Genomic DNA, 17,591 nt, shown 5'->3' with positions numbered 1-17,591 from the left:
AATAGGGCCGGGTCAAAATCATAACTTCCAAACGATGGGGGTATTTTTCCAAGTTTAAAAATTCATAAATTTTATCATGTCAAAACATTATTAAATACCAAAGGTCCGGTAAAAAAATCTCATAATTTGGTCCCTAAATTTTTTTTCATCTTATTAGGCATTGGTCTGCACATGGGTCAACACTTTCAGCTGATAGTGATTTTTCTTTAAGTAAATGTTGGATCAGTTACAAATTTAGTTCATTTAATTGTTTCTTCTTCTTTTTTTAATAATTTCTGATTTTTTGGGATTTTTTTATATTTTTAACAATTAAAAAAAATCGGCCATCGGAGCAGAACGAAAAGTGTGTCAGCAAAAGCATTTCAATTGATAGTGATTTTCCTTCAAGTAAATGTTGGATCATATACAAATTTGGTTCTTTTAATTGTTTCTTATATTTTTTTTAACAATTTATGTTTTTTTTTGGATTTTTTCATATTTTTAACAATTAAAAAAATTCAGTCATCATAGCGGAACAAAAGTTTCGAACAAAATGCCGAACGAAACAATTGAAACACCAAAACGTTTTGTTCCAGTAGCCAAAACAAAACAGCAAACGAAACGAAATTCACAACTTAGGCTACAGTTAATGACTTCAAGTTTGCATTCTTTGACCAAAAAGTACACGGAAAATATACCTCACCATAAACCTTGTCGATCCAGGATCACCTTGTCTGCCTGCACGCCCACGAAGCTATACAAAAAACAATAGATGAAAAAGTAATTTCAACATAACAACAATCTGCAGCAGGAGTCATGTGAACAAAGTAAAGAAAACTAAACAGACAAATGATCCATTTAGAAAGAGGAAGCGAAGAGTTCTAAAAGCAGTCATGGTTACTAGAACTCCGCATATAATCTCTTTGTTGGGTATGGGATGTGTAGGGGTGATGGTATGCGGTTTTGGGAAGACCCATGGCTAGGTGTGTTGTGTCTTTGCCATGCTTTCCCTAACCTATACATCCTATGACCAGTATAGAGTCAAGGGTTTGTGATTACTTGATTGTTGGGAAAAGAGAGGGAAGCAGGCATTAGACATAGGCGCAACCTTAAAGATGAGGAGATAACTAGTTTCTCCTCTCTTCTAGAGACCTTGCATGCTTGTTATTGCTCTCCCAGTAGAAAAGGATGAGAACAATTAATCAGAAATATTTCAGGTTCTCCATTCTAACTCAAAGGTATACAAACAGTATTAATTGCAAACCTACTAGAAGTAGAAATCAAATAAACTAAGTACAAAATGAATAACTAATACTTTTCCCAATAATTGACAATTTTTTTATAAGAAAAAGAAAGAATACAATAGCTAAAAAGGCAGTTGTCTGCACAAGAACAAGCATGCCCAATGTAAAGGGCATCTAATCACAAAATTTCAACTCCCTACAAATAACACCATGATTTGCTTAGGTATCTGACCTATTATTTCCTTCACGATAAATGCACTTGAAACAAAGCATAAGAGATAGACAACTACTCTTTCGTATCTCAAACAAACGCCTCAACTTGCAAGGAGGCTTGGTGTCTTCTTTGAGCCAAGAAAAGTATTAAGAGAACCTCACTCAAACCAGACTTTAAGGTTAAACAATCTTTTCAATTGTTGGATCCCAACTGTCCAGACATGTATGACAATACATGTCATTAGGTGTCTGATCTTGTTAAGCCATTATGGTTGTTTTTTTAATTTATTTTTTGAATGATTAGATGGTTATCTTGCTTATGGTTTTTAAGTGTGCACTTGTGCATATTATAGCATTTTCCAAATTTTCATCTTAAATTTCTATCATTTGCATGCATATTCATAACCTTTAGAGATCTTACAGGATTTCTATCGAAATATATGACCGAAACCATTGTGTCTCCTCTCAACTCACCTATTCCAATTTTTTTAAAAACCAACATGTTTCCATTTTTGTGGTGACTGACATGCATATCGAAACCGACATTTAAAACATTGCTTTTGGACTCAATGGATTCAAAACAAGCATTATCAGCAGGTTCATCTGTGGAGAATAGTCTTTCGAAAGGGTCCAAAATGAACTCGTAAATGGATGGCGAAGACCAATTAGTAAGGTCTCTTGTCGCTTCCTTGATCAGCTTCTATGGGCCGAAAAGGTTCAACCCTCTAACTACCATGGCCTTGAAATGTTCTTCTATACAGAGAACAAATGATTCCTTCATTTCAAATGACCATAGTGAGAAGAGCTTTGGGATAAAATCTGGAGACTCTTTTGTCAATGCACACCACATCATTGTGCTGTGAAATTAGGGCTTTTTTTTCAATGGTTGAAATTAGAGCTTCTTCTGTCTCCAATGGTCCATCTTCACACCACTATTCCCATCATACAACCCTTCCTCACTTTGCAAAACAAAAGGCTCAGGAGAATCAGCAACAAATGCATTGGTGTAGATTGGCCTTTCTGTTGATCTGAATGACTACTCTTTTATGATTCAAATGAAGGTGGAAGGACCAGAAGATGATTTTTCAAGGAATTGACCTTGATATGATTTGGAGAATTGGAGGTACTTCCTGGGTTGGAAGAAAATTCATAGTGACACTTGGCTTGGATAGGGGGACCAATGTGCCGGCCTCCTTAACATTTTGGCAAGCTTCGGTATTATGCAACAGCGAGTTTATATGTACTGGACCTTGGTGGTAGGCACAAAACTCACTGGAGTGGAAGAGCTTGGGTAGAGGATTTTGTGGTGGCATAGGGTCCAGTGAAAAAAGTTTCAAAATAATTTCATATCGCTGGATGTTGTGTCAAGATAGCAATAAAAAGGTCTTCAAACTGTTAAATTCTCTTTTCCTTCTATTTTGCTGCTTCTTGAGTCATTGATTTTATTGAAAAGGTTGGGTAATCTAAACCGCTCCTCGTTGTTTTCCCTTTGAATTGAATTCACACCACTTATGTTGGAATTATAAGGATTTTTTTCCTCTAATGGAAATTCCATCCGTAATTAGTATTCCATTCCAAAAAGTGCCTTCTCCTTGATTCCAAGCCTGATTCAATGCTTCGAAAGTCGGGTAGTGTTGAGGAGCCAAGTACTGAAAGTATTGAGGACTCAAGCTCTTCAATACTATTTGAAATCGCTCCTTCTCAAATGGGTTACCTATCATTTGGGAGGTTTTCTTACTCTATCTCATAATAATAGCGTAGAATAATTTTCATCTTGACAAGTAATTTCTAAATCTCTCCAGTGATCGTTTGCAAGAGAAATAATCTGCAAACTGACCTGAGATGTCCATACAACTCTTCGTGGGGACTTGTCTAGGGTTAAAAACCTCTTTCGTGCGGCTACAGTTAATGACATTTGGAACAGCCAAGCCATTTTCTTGCTATAGTCCTTGAGGTCTACGTAGACCAACGGACAACTTCAAATGCATGGTGGGACATAAGTCACAAATATCATTCTCGGGAATTTCTCGGAAAGAGAAAATCTCGGGATATATTATTTTTATTTTTATTTTTTTTGGGCTTATACCGAAAAAGAAACGATAATAATAAAATTATTTAAAAATATAAAATTTAAGAAAAAAATATAAAATAAAAATATCATGATATTATCGTGGTAAATGATTAAAATGAAAATATCAATATATTTTTTTAAATATGGGGATTTTTAGGGGATTTTTCGTTTTATCGAAATATTGCGATATTTTGAAAATGTCGGAGATATTTATGACAAGGCGTCCCAGTCTCATAAAATATTTCAAACTCTGGGCTCTTGAAATTTTCTAGAAGTCTACTCTAATCAAGTCAAAAAGGGAGAGATTGTCTATACCCAGACCTTTATTATTTTTCTCTTTCACCTTTCCCATGCTTTTTTCCAACTTCTCAATCTTTTCAAACAGGATTTTCTCCAGTCCAGTTCAGATTTGTACTTTAGCACAATTCTCCAGTCCAGTTCAGATTTGTACTTTTCAAACAGGTTTATCTTCTACTATCTTAAAGATGGAAAGATTTTGAATTCCCACAAAAGATTTGCCAAAATCATCGAAGATACTCAAGGCCACCCCGTTTGGAATGGGAGGACTAATTTTCTCATTCCACTAATTTTCATCTGCTCTAATTTCTCATTCCACTAACTTGTTATCTACTCTTGCCCAGTAGACAACTGGTAAATATGTTCCATCACGGCGGCCATTTCTTCAATCCTAAAGCTTGAGGAAGATGGAAGACTGTTTCTCCAACATTCCTCTTGGAGTGAGAGACAAGTAGACTAGTGTTACTGCCAAAGTATGATGTTGCGATAGACGAGATGATTTCTTGCTCCCAAGAAGGTTCCGAAAAAAGTTCCTTCTTTTCGAGGGCAGTGATGAACAAACTGCCCTTTACCCTTTTATCCTGGATGTAGGAAATAAATGATGAGATGGAATTCAACCAAATTCTATTCATGGAACTAGACATACTCAAGAACTTTAGAGACCGTGACCCCAAGAAAACACTTAAATTGGAGGTTTCAAATTTCTTCCATGATTAATATCTGGAGCTAACAAGAATTCCATTGAAAGATACTCAACTCAACTCAACTAAGCCTTTGTCCCAAACTAGTTGGGGTCTGCAATTCCAATGAAAGATAAAAATATAAAAAAGAATCCACTAAATAAACACTGAGAATACAGGAGAATGGACTTGAATCGAAGATAGACTAACGAGATTTCATAGTAGACAACCGTATGTCTTAACTCTTAAGTCTTAACCACAAAGATGAACCCACAGCTACATGGAAACTTTGACAAATAAAGACCAAGACATGCACAAAGAAAATTAGAGGCTTTCAATTTTGATCATTGATGACTCTGGACTGATAGAGTTAGCTTTAGCAGCCTTACTGCATTTTACTCGCAACCGTTTCAAAATGCAAAACCCCGAATTCTCCCCATTCTTATTTTGAGATCAAGTTCCATTCAACAGACTTTAGCATGTCCAACAATCGCTGTGGGGTTTGTCATTAAGACCTTGGTTTTCTTCTCATCAATTAGTTCTTGTATAGTATGGCATAAGGTGATGCATTTATTGGTACACTAACAAATGAAACAATATTCTTGACATTTCGGACATTCGGCCAAGAAATCAAACTTCAAACTTCGGTATGAACTTCGACTTCATTCCCCACAAAAGTTTACAAATTTCGATTGAAGTTTAAAGCCATATTGGTGAGCAACATACTCCACATAAAATGTCCACAGTGGACTCATGGTCAGAGATTCGACGGAGCATATCTGGTGATCAGAAAAATGGAATAACTTATAGAAACATAACCATAATACCCCAATAATATTCAAGATGTGCACCGATTCCATCCACTCGTGGTTTTAGACTTCACTAATCAACAGTCAGGGCTCTTATAATTCCGAAAAATCTATCAACTACCAATAATCTTGGAAAGTATAAAATAACAAGAGCATTATTATCAAAACAAGGATTGCAGAGACCATCTCTCTCTAAACATTTACATGTGTGTGTGTGTGTGTGTGTGTGAATCCATAGAGAGAGTGAGACATGCACATGGTACAGTTCCCATAAACTATTGTCAGTTACACTAAAAATATGGAAAGAATATGAACACCTGGTTATCTATTCTCCGAGACTCATGCAAAGATGTCCCAATGACATGAAGGCCCCCCAACCTTTTCACTTCTGAACCCTCAGCGGAAGAATGTGCTTCGCAGTCCTTCAGGACTGAAAGATAAGCAAGCGCTATTGTAGGACTGATGGGATACATCTCAGATTCCTCAGCCACAAGCTTTTCTAGATCTTCCACACTATTTAACTGACTCATTTGTATCGACTCCGAAATTACAGATTTTGCCTCCTTATATGTCCAGCCCTTTCCTTTACTTTTGCATACATATTTTGCTGGGAAATTAAACAGTTTAAATAAAAATGGAAAAAAAAAGAATCAGAATAAGAATAATATTCAGAAAGAAATTGTACCCGAATCGAGCATTAAATAAGACATTCAAGAATACATTTACTAACCCATTAGTGCTGTCTTTGCAAGCAGAGCTAACGATGACGGGCCAACTTTTATCTTTGACAAAACCTACATCAAAAGATTGAGAAAGAATATTAGAAACTGAATACATCCTGAAACAAAAAATAACCAACACAAGTTATCACCTTTTGTGAAATCGGTTCACCATCCGTTTCAACATTTGGTGCTTCTTGTGTCAAAAATGGAAGTAAGCTATCCTCCATAATTTCTTTGGCGAGCATCTTGAAACACCATGACCACAAGATACAAAAGTTTAGTTGATAGAAGGAAATAATGGTGAACTTGCAACTCTATTTATCACAAGAAAGAGGTATCTCTAAAATATATAAAACAAGAAAATCAATGAAGTATTGAAAAAAGATTTTCATCTCTCCTATCATCCTGAATAATGATTTACCAATCCTTACTCCTACAAGCTAAACACACAACATAGGTGACACCAATTACCATCCCATTAAAGAAATTTTGATTATAGTAATATTAATATTAAAAGCATCAAAATGAAAAGATCTACCAAAAGTTGGACATACTTTTGGGTTTCCACCAAGGATTATGTCGGTGCCTCTGCCAGCCATATTAGTAGAAATGGTGATGGCATACTTCCGACCTGCTTGGGCAACAATTTCAGCCTCCCTCGCAGCATACTATAGGATAATTGACAAAGATAAATTGTAAGAATACAATATAAACAATTTTTCAAAAAAAGAAAAGAAAAGAAAAAAGAAAGCAATACAAATTCAACTGTTGAATCAATACATTGCTGAAAAGAAAGAATTTGCAGATCCAATTGAAGCTTTTAACCGAGAAAATAAATCCTATTGAACCTTTGGCCGTGCATTAAGGACATTGTGGGGAATATTTCGCTCCTTTAGCAGATCGGACAAATATTCAGAATTCTCAACACTGCATCCAATGAAGAAACAACTTTGACATTAAATATGTCATTGATTAGGATAAAAAACATGAAAAATAAGCATAAACAAAATGTCTTCTATATTAACTAATCAAGGGAAATTCCTAATAGCCTAATTTGACATCAGTGTTCGAAAATTAAATTCCAATGCTAAGCAGACTGAACCAGATTTAGTATTAAATGACCAGTTGAATTTAAATACCAGGGTAGATGTGAAAACAGTTTGGACATTAAAGGAGCTGCTGATATGTCTGTGTGTGTGTGAAAACAGTTTGGACACACACACACACACACACACACATGTAGATATATATGTGTGTGTGTGTGTGTGTGTGTATAATATAAAAAACGGTTTCTACACACAAGTGTAGATAAGTTATCTACACACTAGCTTAAAATACAGTGGGGGCCCACATTGTTTGGGTGATCCATTCCAAAGCATTCATTTGATGGGCCCTCACATAGATAGGGTGTGCCCAAAAAATCAGCTTCATAAGATCATCCTAACCCTTCGAACCGTGGAGGCAAAAAATGGACAGATTTTTGAAGGTTTATACACGTCCATTTTACCTCCACAAATCGTAGGGTTGGGATGATCCTATGGAGCTGATTTTTTGGGGACACCCTATCTATGTGACGGCCAATCAAATGAATGGTTTGGATCACCCAAACAATATGCCCTCCACTGTATTTTAAGCTAGTGTGTAGATTACTTATCTACACTTGTGTGTAGAAACCGTTTTCTCATATATATATATATATATATATATATATATATATATATATATATATAGAGAGAGAGAGAGAGAGAGAGAGAGAGAGAGAGAGGAAACTGTTGGTGAGCTTAAGCGCACCAAACTTATGGTGCGCTTAAGTTCCCCAATCACATGGGTCCCACATTTTCTGTGGTGATCCAAACCATTCATTTGCAAGGCCTTATGATAGATAGGGGGTGTACCAAAAATCAGCTCCATAGGATCATCCTAACCCCTCCATTTGTGGAGGACAAAAAATGGGCAGATTTGTGTCTGTCCATTTTTGTCCTTCACAAATGGAGGGGTTAGGATGATCCTATGGAGCTGATTTTTGGTACACCCCCCATCTATGTAAGGGACTTTCAAATGAATGCTTTGGATAATCCTAACAAAGTGGACCCCCATGTGATTGGGCGCTTAAGCTCACCATAAGTTTGGTGAGCTTAAGCGCACCAACAGTTTCCTCATATATATATATATATGAGGAAAGTGTTTCTAGTCCGGCCGACTAGAGATCATTCTCTAGTCCGCCACCCAAAAACACATGGGTCCCACATATTTTGGTGATGGAAAGCATTCATTTGATGAGCCTTGACATAGAGACGGTGTCCACAAGAAATTAGCTTCATAGGATCATCCCAACCCTATGATTTGTGGATCTTAAAATGGACGGCTATAAACCGCCACAAATCTGTCCATTTTTTAACTCTACAAATCGAAGGGTTAAGAAGATCCTATGAAGCTGAATTTTTGTGGACATCCTATCTATGATGAGGCCTATCAAATGAATGCTTTAGATCACCACAAAATATGTGGGACCCATGTGTTTTTGGGTGGCGGACTAGAGAATGATCTCTAGTCGGCCGGACTAGAAACACTTTCCTCTATATATATATATGAGGAAAATGATTGTGAGCTTGAAGCTCATATAGCTTATATGAGCTTGAGGGCCCAAACACATGTAGACCCACATTGTTAGGATGATCCAAAGCATTCATTTGAAAGGCCCTTACATAGATAGGGTGTGTACAGAAAATCAGCTCCATAGGATCATCCTAACCCATCCAAAAGTGGAGGGCAAAATGGACAGACACTGTTTGCCACAAATCTGCCCATTTTTGCCCTCCGCTTTTGGAGGGGTTAGGATGATCCAATGGAGCTGATTTTTTGTACACACTCTATCTATGATGGGGCCTTGCAAATGAATGGTTTCGATCACCACAAAAAATGTGGGAATGTGTTTGGGCCCTCAAGCTCATATAAGCTATATGAGCTTCAAGCTCACAATATATATATATATATATATATATATATATATATATATATATATATATATATATATATATATATATCTGGATTTTCATTGAAACATCAGTTGGAAACTTCTTTATCAGGATTTCTGTTTTTGTGTAAGCTTATAGTAAAAGTAGTGTACAATAACCTAAAGATAAAGTGGGATACATATGCAGGAAACAGATGGAATTTAATTTGTATTGATCTTGGACTAATATGCATGAGTACCATCTTTTAGAGCCGTCGAAATTTCATCTTCTTCACTAGCTGATTTATTCCATACAAAAAACTTTTTTTTTTGTATGACATTTGGTATCCCCACCCCAATTTTTAGGGCGGGACTATTCCCTACAGATGCGTGCAATCACCCGTAAACCACAAGCATCGGATAAGCCTGCGGGGATTCGAACTCACGCCAATGGGGAGCATATCCATGACTTTAAGCCAAAGGCCCGTACGGGTTTATTCCATAGAAAAACTAAATTGTAAATAGCCATTCTTATTATAGGTTGTACCTTTCTTTCCAGAAAGGAATCAACACTGAAGAACTGATTCCACATTTGCATGTATCCTTTTCTTTCCCTTTCCAGTATGTATCATACAATGTAAACAGTTAGTGATACATTGTAAATTGTTAGGAACCATATATTTGTTATGAAATATAATATAAGATAGGATAATACAGTATAATATAAATAGCTTTTTGGCAAAGCAGTATGTTATTAGTACCCTACGTGGTGCTAATGATTCATATTCTCACTTATTAGGAGTATATGCTGTGAGGTTTATAATATATTTCGGTGAAGACACAAATCTGAACGAGGCGCTTTCGTGAAAAAAGCAAAAAGGATGGGGCTTTTGTGTGCTCCCTCCCTAGGTCGATGGTAACCCTAGGGAGGGAGGCGATTTCATCTCTCTCTCTCTCTCTCTCTCTCTCTCTCTCTCTCTCTCTCTCTCTCTCTCTCTCTCTCTCCTTTCCTGATCTCTCTCTCCCCCCTATCTCCTTTTCTTTCATTTTTCTGATCTCTCCCTGATCTCTCTTTCTGCTTTTTCTGATCTCCCCTCTTTCTATCTCTCTGGTCTCTCTTTCTCTTAGATCTATCTCTCATACTTTCATATATATATATATATATATAGAGAGAGAGAGAGAGAGAGATGAGAAAAGAGTAGGTACTCCCTAGAGTAGATAACTTATCTACTCGCTAGCTTAAAATAACAGTTGGGCCACATTATTTGCGTGATCCAAAGCATTCATTTGATGGCCCCACACATAGATAGGGTGTGCCAACAAAATCAGCTCGATAGGATCATCCTAACCCTATGACTTGTGGAGGCAAAAATGGACGTGTATAAACCTGCACAAATCTGTCCATGTTTTGCCTCCACAGTTCATAGGGTTAGGATGATCCTATCGAGCTGATTTTTTGGGCACACCCTATCTATGTGAGGGGGCATCAAATGAATGCTTTTGGATCACCCAAACAATGTGGCCCCAACTGTTATTTTAAGCTAGGGAGTAGATAAGTTATCTACTCCAAGGAGTACCTACTCTTTCTCTCTCATATATGTTATATATATATATATATATATATATATATATATATATAGGTTAAGTGTTTGTACTCGGTCGAGTACCTAACCTTATCAACGCAGTCCCTCTAAGTTAACGCAGGAAGAATCCGAATCGTCGATCGGTTCTAATCACAGCCGTCCAAGGCGAATGTAAACGCAGTCCCTCTAAGTTGCGCATTTCTCCCTCTCCCTGTTACGATTCTCGCTGGAGAGGAGAAACCCTAGATGAGAAAAAACGAAGAAGAAACAGAGGTTTGTACTCCCTCACGCCGCCCCTCTCCAAAAAATCTCTCCTCTCCCTCACGTCTCTCTCTCTCTCCCAACACTCGTTTATTTTCAGGAAGTTGCGCATTTCTCCCTCTCCCTGTTTCGATTCTCCCAAACACTTAACCCATCTGAACAATAGACTAGATATTAGGGTTTTGCTTCTGCTTTCATCTTCTTATCCTTTGATCCCCATCGATCGGTCCTTGTTTCTGCAAAAATCCTTTTCTTGAACCAAAAACCCTACCTCTGGCGTGATCTTTGCAACCACCAGATTTTAATTCTTGTTCCTCGAATTTGTTTTAAAATCTTTTAAGGAGTTTTGATCGAGAAGAAGAAAAGATCCAATCCTTCTGCAATTATTCCTAATTCAGGTAAGTTTTGCTATTTTAACCCCTCTCTTAACAGAAAATGTCAATGATGCAAAGTTTTGCTTGTTTTGATTTTGGTTATGCAATTAAAAGTATTCGTATGAGTTTAGTTTTGATCATTTCAATATGATTTTGTGGATATTATTTTCATAATCTGAACCCACTCAAAACCCCTCTCTGGTCTCATTTTTAGGGTTCAAAAATTGCTCTACTATATTTTTCTCAACGTGTGAAAGCTCATGTATTTTTGTTGATTATACATATTTAATTCGATTCCAAAGAGCTATTTACATTCTTCCAATATTTAATTCAGATTATGAAAATAATATCCACAAAATCATATTGAAATGATCAAAACTAAACTCATACGAATACTTTTAATTGCATAACAAAAATCAAAACAAGCAAAACTTTGCATCATTGACATTTTCTGTTAAGAGAGGGGTTAAAATAGCAAAACTTACCTGAATTAGGAATAATTGCAGAAGGATTGGATCTTTTCTTCTTCTCGATCAAAACTGCTTAAAAGATTTTAAAACAAATTCGAGGAACAAGATTTAGAATCTGGTGGTTGCAAAGATCACGCCAGAGGTAGGGTTTTTGGTTCAGGAAAAGGATTTTTGCAGAAACAAGGACCGATCGATGGGGATCAAAGGATAAGAAGATGAAAGCAGAAGCAAAACCCTAATATCTAGTCTATTGTTCAGATGGGTTAAGTGTTTGCGAGAATCGAAACAGGGAGAGGGAGAAATGCGCAACTTCCTAAAAATAAACGAGTGTTGGGAGAGAGAGAGAGAGAGAGAGACGTGAGGGAGAGGAGAGATTTTTTGGAGAGGGGCGGCATGAGGGAGTACAAACCTCTGTTTCTTCTTCGTTTTTTCTCATCTAGGGTTTCTCCTCTCCAGCGAGAATCGTAACAGGGAGAGGGAGAAATGCGCAACTTAGAGGGACTGCGTTTACATTCGCCTTGGACGGCTGCGATTAGAACCGATCGACGGTTCGGATTCTTCCTGCGTTAACTTAGAGGGACTGCGTTGATAAGGTTAGGTACTCGACCGAGTACAAACACTTAACCCATATATATATATATATATATATATATATATATATATATATATATATATATATATATATATATAGAGAGAGAGAGAGAGAGAGAAAAAAAACTGTTGGTGAGCTTAAGCGCACCATTTTTTTGGTGCGCTTAAGTTGTTATAACGCCTCCCATTAGTGCGCTTAAGCGGGACCCAAACATTTAAACGAATGGGAGGCGTTATAACAACTTAAGCGCACCAAAAAAATGGTGAGCTTAAGCGCACCAAGCTTAGGTGCGCTCGAGGGCCCCAAACTCATGTGGGCCCACTTTGTTAGGATGATCCAAAGCATTCATATGAAAGGCCCTTACATAGATGGGGTATGTACAAAAAATCAGCTCCATAGGATCATCCTAACCCATCCATTTGTGGAGGTCAAAATGGACAGACACCGTTTGCCACAAATCTACCAATTTTTGCCCTCCACTTTTGGAGGGATTAGGATGATCCAATAGACCTGATTTTTTGTACACACCCTATCTATGATGGGGGCCCTTGCAAATGAATGGTTTTGATCAGCACAAAAAATGTGGGACGCATGTGTTTGGGCCCGCGCTCGAGCGCACTATCCTTTTTCTCATATATACACACACACACACTGTACACACATATATATAGTGAGGGTGTCCTATGCAGAACATGAAATAAGATCAGAAATAAAAGCAAAGCTTACACAATTAGTGAAATTAGATTTGTGGTTTGACGAGAAAGAAATACAAGTATCTACCATTAATCGGGGGACGTGTTAAGAAAAGACCTATGATCAGTGGACACGAAAAGACCCATATAACAGTTTATTATTTACTGACATAATGGCACAAGAGAAAAAGGAGAACTGCTGACAATTACCATAAATGGAGTACTGAAAAGAGTACTTGCACAAATTTCTAGGGTTGCAACTCGGGTCAGGCGGGTCAAGCTTCCAGAAACCTACCCTACCCGAGAAATTATCCCGGGTCGGGTTGGGTCAGATTTTTATTTTATTTTTTTAAAAACCAAGATTCCTAGACCCGACCCGACCCAAGAAACTATTTCGGGTAGGGTCGGTTCGGGCTTTTCCACATTCTCGATACATGCGCATACATGCACCGTAAGTTCTGTTGTATACATGCACAGTAACAATATTTCTTGCAATACCAAGTTTTAATGATCACAAGTGTTAATGATCATAGATGCATGCAAGTTCAAGTTTCCAATGCGCATACTATTTTCAGGAAAGAATACCAAGTTTTAATGATCACAGTATTCCGTACCAATTTATAGAAATATAGAGTCACAAATGTGTTCTGCTAATCCCAACTAACAAAATCAGTAAAAATGAAAAAAAAAAAAAAAAAAACAAATTATAGAGCCCTATGTCCCAAAATAACAATAACAAGTTCACAGGCTAGATTTAAAACCATACTCTGATGGTTTTTACCTGAGTTCAACTTGAACCCGTATTATTTTGTAATATATCAGAAAAAGTATGATGAAAGCTTTGTTAAAAGCCGAGTTGATTCGTGGGATAATCTTGGAAATAAAGTAAGAATTAATGGATTGTAAAGTTGATGTTGATCACTTTTAACAGTTTGAATACAAGAAATATCTCTTTAATTTTTACATCAACTAAAGACAGATTTTAAATGACTCGATAACATAGTCAGTGGGATCTCCTCTCTAAAATAAGGTTGGATTGTTGGAAACCAGTTAATTTTAGGCATAAGGCAGATGGATAATGGATAAGAACCTTACCACTAGATTAAACAAGGAAACATGGTATACGATAACTAGAAGACATGAGCAAACAAAAATAAACTTTCAATTAGAAACGTCCCACTCGATCCCATACCAAAGGAAGACTATACAATTGAAAACTTGAACTTGCATGCATCTAGTAAAATAGGACTGAAGGGAACTGATCATCGTTGAAAAATGTATGAAACTCGCCTTTGACGCCACACATAGCTTTCAGCATCATCGAATATAAATAATAAAATAGGTCTGGAGGGAACGTATCTCTTTCGTTTGTTCACCTCCCTGTCTATGCATTTAATAGCGTCTCTGCAACTCTCTTCCTAACAATCTACCTTCTTCCTCTTCTTTTGCAACTCTCTTCCTAACAATCTACCTTCTTCCTCTTCTTTTTAATGTTACAGGAAAGCTCAAGAATGGAAGCAATGCAAATGTTGCTGTGACAACTATTACCATCGAAACACATTATAAATTCCAAGCATTTTCTAGGAATTCATATCCAGATTATTTCCGTTTTGGAAACTGTCAACATTCATGGAGATATAGATAGAAGGGCTGCGTAAACTGAGAGAGAGAGAGAGTATGCCTCCTACCTCCAAGCTCCCATGAGGATATGAAGGGATATCTTTGATCGGTTAGAGAGAGAGAGAGAGAGGAAAGTGGACAGGGGAGGATGTCTTTGATAAAATATAAAAATAATGGAAAAGAAATAACTCGGATTTTTCGGGTTGTTCGGTTTTCAAATCAGAGCCAACCCAAGACCCTGACACTTTGAACCCGACCCATGGGTTTTTCGGGTCGGGATGATGCGGGTTTTATCTCATGCAAGTTTCAACCCTACAAATTTCTTAACCAGACAAGAAACACTATGCAAAAATGACTTCAGAGAGTGAGACTTGGTTTCTCATGGATTTAAACTACAGCTAAATACAATCTGACCGCATACCACAATTTTACCATCAAATGGCAGGAACATCCCACAACAACACATTTACAAAAGAGAAGGAAGATCATAGTGATAAGAGTCACCTCCAAAAATAGTACAAACTAAAACCTCAGGGATGTAAAAATAGGAGTAGATCCTTTTTTGCTGTGTTTGGTTTGTGTGGGGTGTCTGGAATTTCGGTGGAATAAGAAGTCAAAGGGGATTTGGGTGGAATGTCAGTCAAAGGGAATTTGAGTAGTGGCTTTCAAAGTGTTGTTTGGTTGTAACGATTACATCTGGAATTTAGGTGGTTTACAATTAGAAAGCAACCAAAGAGTTTAATGATTACGTATGGAAGTAGCCAAAAAAAAGTATTTAAAAATTCATATTCCACAAATATCCCAGCCAAAAAGTGTAATGATTACGTATGGAAGTAGTGAAAAAGTATTTAAAAATTCATATTCCACAAATATCCCAACTAGATTTCTTCGATTTGGTGGTTTGCAATTCGGCTTTGAGTTGCAAGCCACGTGGGCCGACCGGCTACCGACAAGACGAGTAGTCAAAAAGTATTTGTGAAGAAAAAAAACAACCAAACGACGTCTGGCGCATTATATTCCAGCAAAAGCTCAAAAAATGTCTAATTTTTTGGCATCCAAACACGCCACTTGAGAATTTCTCCCCCATACTTCTTCTTTTCTTTTCTTCCCCTCTTTCTCGCCTATTCTTCCTCTTCTCTTCTTCTCTTATCCTTCTCTTATTCTTCTATTTCTCCTCCCTGGCCTACACCAGTTTGGTATCAGACAGGTTAATGCTATTCTGAGAAAAACATGTCAGCATCCACGTGATAAGAAGAATAATATTGAAACGATTGTTAAGAAAACCAGATACAACAATAATCAATATGCAAACGAGTTTGGGATTACAGTTCAGGACAGCCTTGTATGTTTTAAAGCCCGAGTCCTACCATCTCCAGAACTCAAGTATTATTTAACTGGGTGTGAGTAAAGCTGTCAGTCTAATCGTGGACAATGGAACATGGATAATAAGAAATTGCTTATTGGTTGTAAGGTTAAATATTGGACATGCTTGAACTTGTCAAGTATAGATTCGGATCAAGTTTTATCATTTTGCCATCAATTGGTTACGACGTGTATGGATCTTGGAATGGTTTTCCACCCAAGTATTGTTCCCATTGCTTTTGTCTAACCTAATGGGTTAAAATGGCTCCAGAACATATTGAAATAAATTCCTCTACACAACTTCAATTCTTGATTATTATTTTACCTAAAGTCAATGAGTTATATGGAGTGATTAAGTGTATCTGTGAAACTGAGTTAGATATTATATCGCAGTGCTGCTTAGCAAGAAATGATGAGGATTGTAGGTCCAATAAGTGGCATATTTGCCAATTAAAATTTTCCAGGGATTTATTTCCATGTTATTTAGTTTTTAGGATTTTTTTGTCATTAAAGTACTCATTAACTTCAGGCAAAATAACAATCAACAATTGAAGTTGTGCAGAAGACTTTCTTACAATATCTTCAAGAGTTCATTTTAACCCCATCGAGTTGCACAGAAACAATGAGAACAATACGAAGCCTTTCATGCAATATCTTCAAGAGCCCATTTTAACCCCATCAGGTTGGACACAAACAATGGGTACAATACTTGGATGGAAATCCATACCAAGATTCGTACACATCGTAACCAATTGATGGCAAAATGAAAAACCTTCATCTGAATCTACACTTGACAAATTCAAACATGTCCAGTATTTAACCTCACAACAAGTAAACAATTTCTTATTATCCATGTTTCATTTTCCACGACGAGGCCAGCAGCTTTGCTCAGGCCTAGTTAAATGATACTTGAGTTCTAGAGATATAGGACTCGGGGTTCAAAACAAGCAAGGTTGTCCTAAATTGTAATCCCAAACTCATTTGCATATTGATCATTGTTGTAATTGTTTTTCTTAAAAAAAGTTTAAATATTATTCACCTTATCACGTGGGTGCTGACATGTTTCTCTCAAAATGGCATTAACCTGGCTCAAATTTAACGTTTTACGTTAAATTTAACATTTTGATATATTTCTACCCTATATCTATTTTGCATACCACCATGGGTAAATATAAGGGCTTTCTAGAGTTTTCGACTTTAAGACATGGCCAGAAAAGATATTGGAGATGATAATCGTATGTGTCTCGTAAGCATTTAACAACTGATATCATCTTCCTCTTGTCATCAACGGGAAACCTCGAATTTCTCAGTGGTTCAGATGTGACCCCTAAAACTCGGTACTTTAATTTTGCATTCGGCATATGGGTCACTACAACTTTTACTCCTAACAAAGACTTCTGAATCTTGACACGCTCAAATTCTGACATGGTCCTCAAAAATCCACGGATATCAAGAAACTTGCAAACAAATTCAATTACCGGAATATGAGCTGTCAATTTTCTCCAAATGGGCTGTCAATGTTCAGGGCCAACCTCATCTGAGTAAGACGAATACTCTGATAGAATCCTCCACATCACTCCAAACATGTTGCGCCTCTGGTTTTTTTTATATCCAGCTCGGGAGAGAAAAATGGTTGTCCAATCTTGGTATAGTTTGTTGCCCAAGACAC

At 37.0% G+C, this 17,591-nt stretch overlaps 1 protein-coding gene across 2 annotated transcripts in view; it reads right to left on the bottom strand.

The window, feature by feature from the left end:
- Positions 1 to 17,591, bottom strand: part of SECA2 (Preprotein translocase SecA family protein) — a 38,331-nt gene that overhangs the window by 12,301 nt on the left and 8,439 nt on the right. For both annotated transcript variants that reach the window (XM_077375539.1, XM_077375540.1), the window contains exons 17-22: positions 6,864 to 6,942; positions 6,570 to 6,683; positions 6,165 to 6,260; positions 6,024 to 6,087; positions 5,611 to 5,900; positions 678 to 733 (exon numbers count right to left, since the gene is read on the bottom strand). In XM_077375539.1, the coding sequence (XP_077231654.1) occupies positions 678 to 733; positions 5,611 to 5,900; positions 6,024 to 6,087; positions 6,165 to 6,260; positions 6,570 to 6,683; positions 6,864 to 6,942 (699 nt within the window). The remainder of the gene's footprint in view (positions 1 to 677; positions 734 to 5,610; positions 5,901 to 6,023; positions 6,088 to 6,164; positions 6,261 to 6,569; positions 6,684 to 6,863; positions 6,943 to 17,591) is intronic.

This window comes from Tasmannia lanceolata, unplaced genomic scaffold (assembly GCF_043159265.1).
Source record: "Tasmannia lanceolata isolate RefF3 unplaced genomic scaffold, GAP_Taslan_0.1 ptg000054l, whole genome shotgun sequence".
Taxonomy (NCBI): domain Eukaryota; kingdom Viridiplantae; phylum Streptophyta; class Magnoliopsida; order Canellales; family Winteraceae; genus Tasmannia; species Tasmannia lanceolata.
This window is presented reverse-complemented; position numbering and strand designations above follow the sequence as displayed.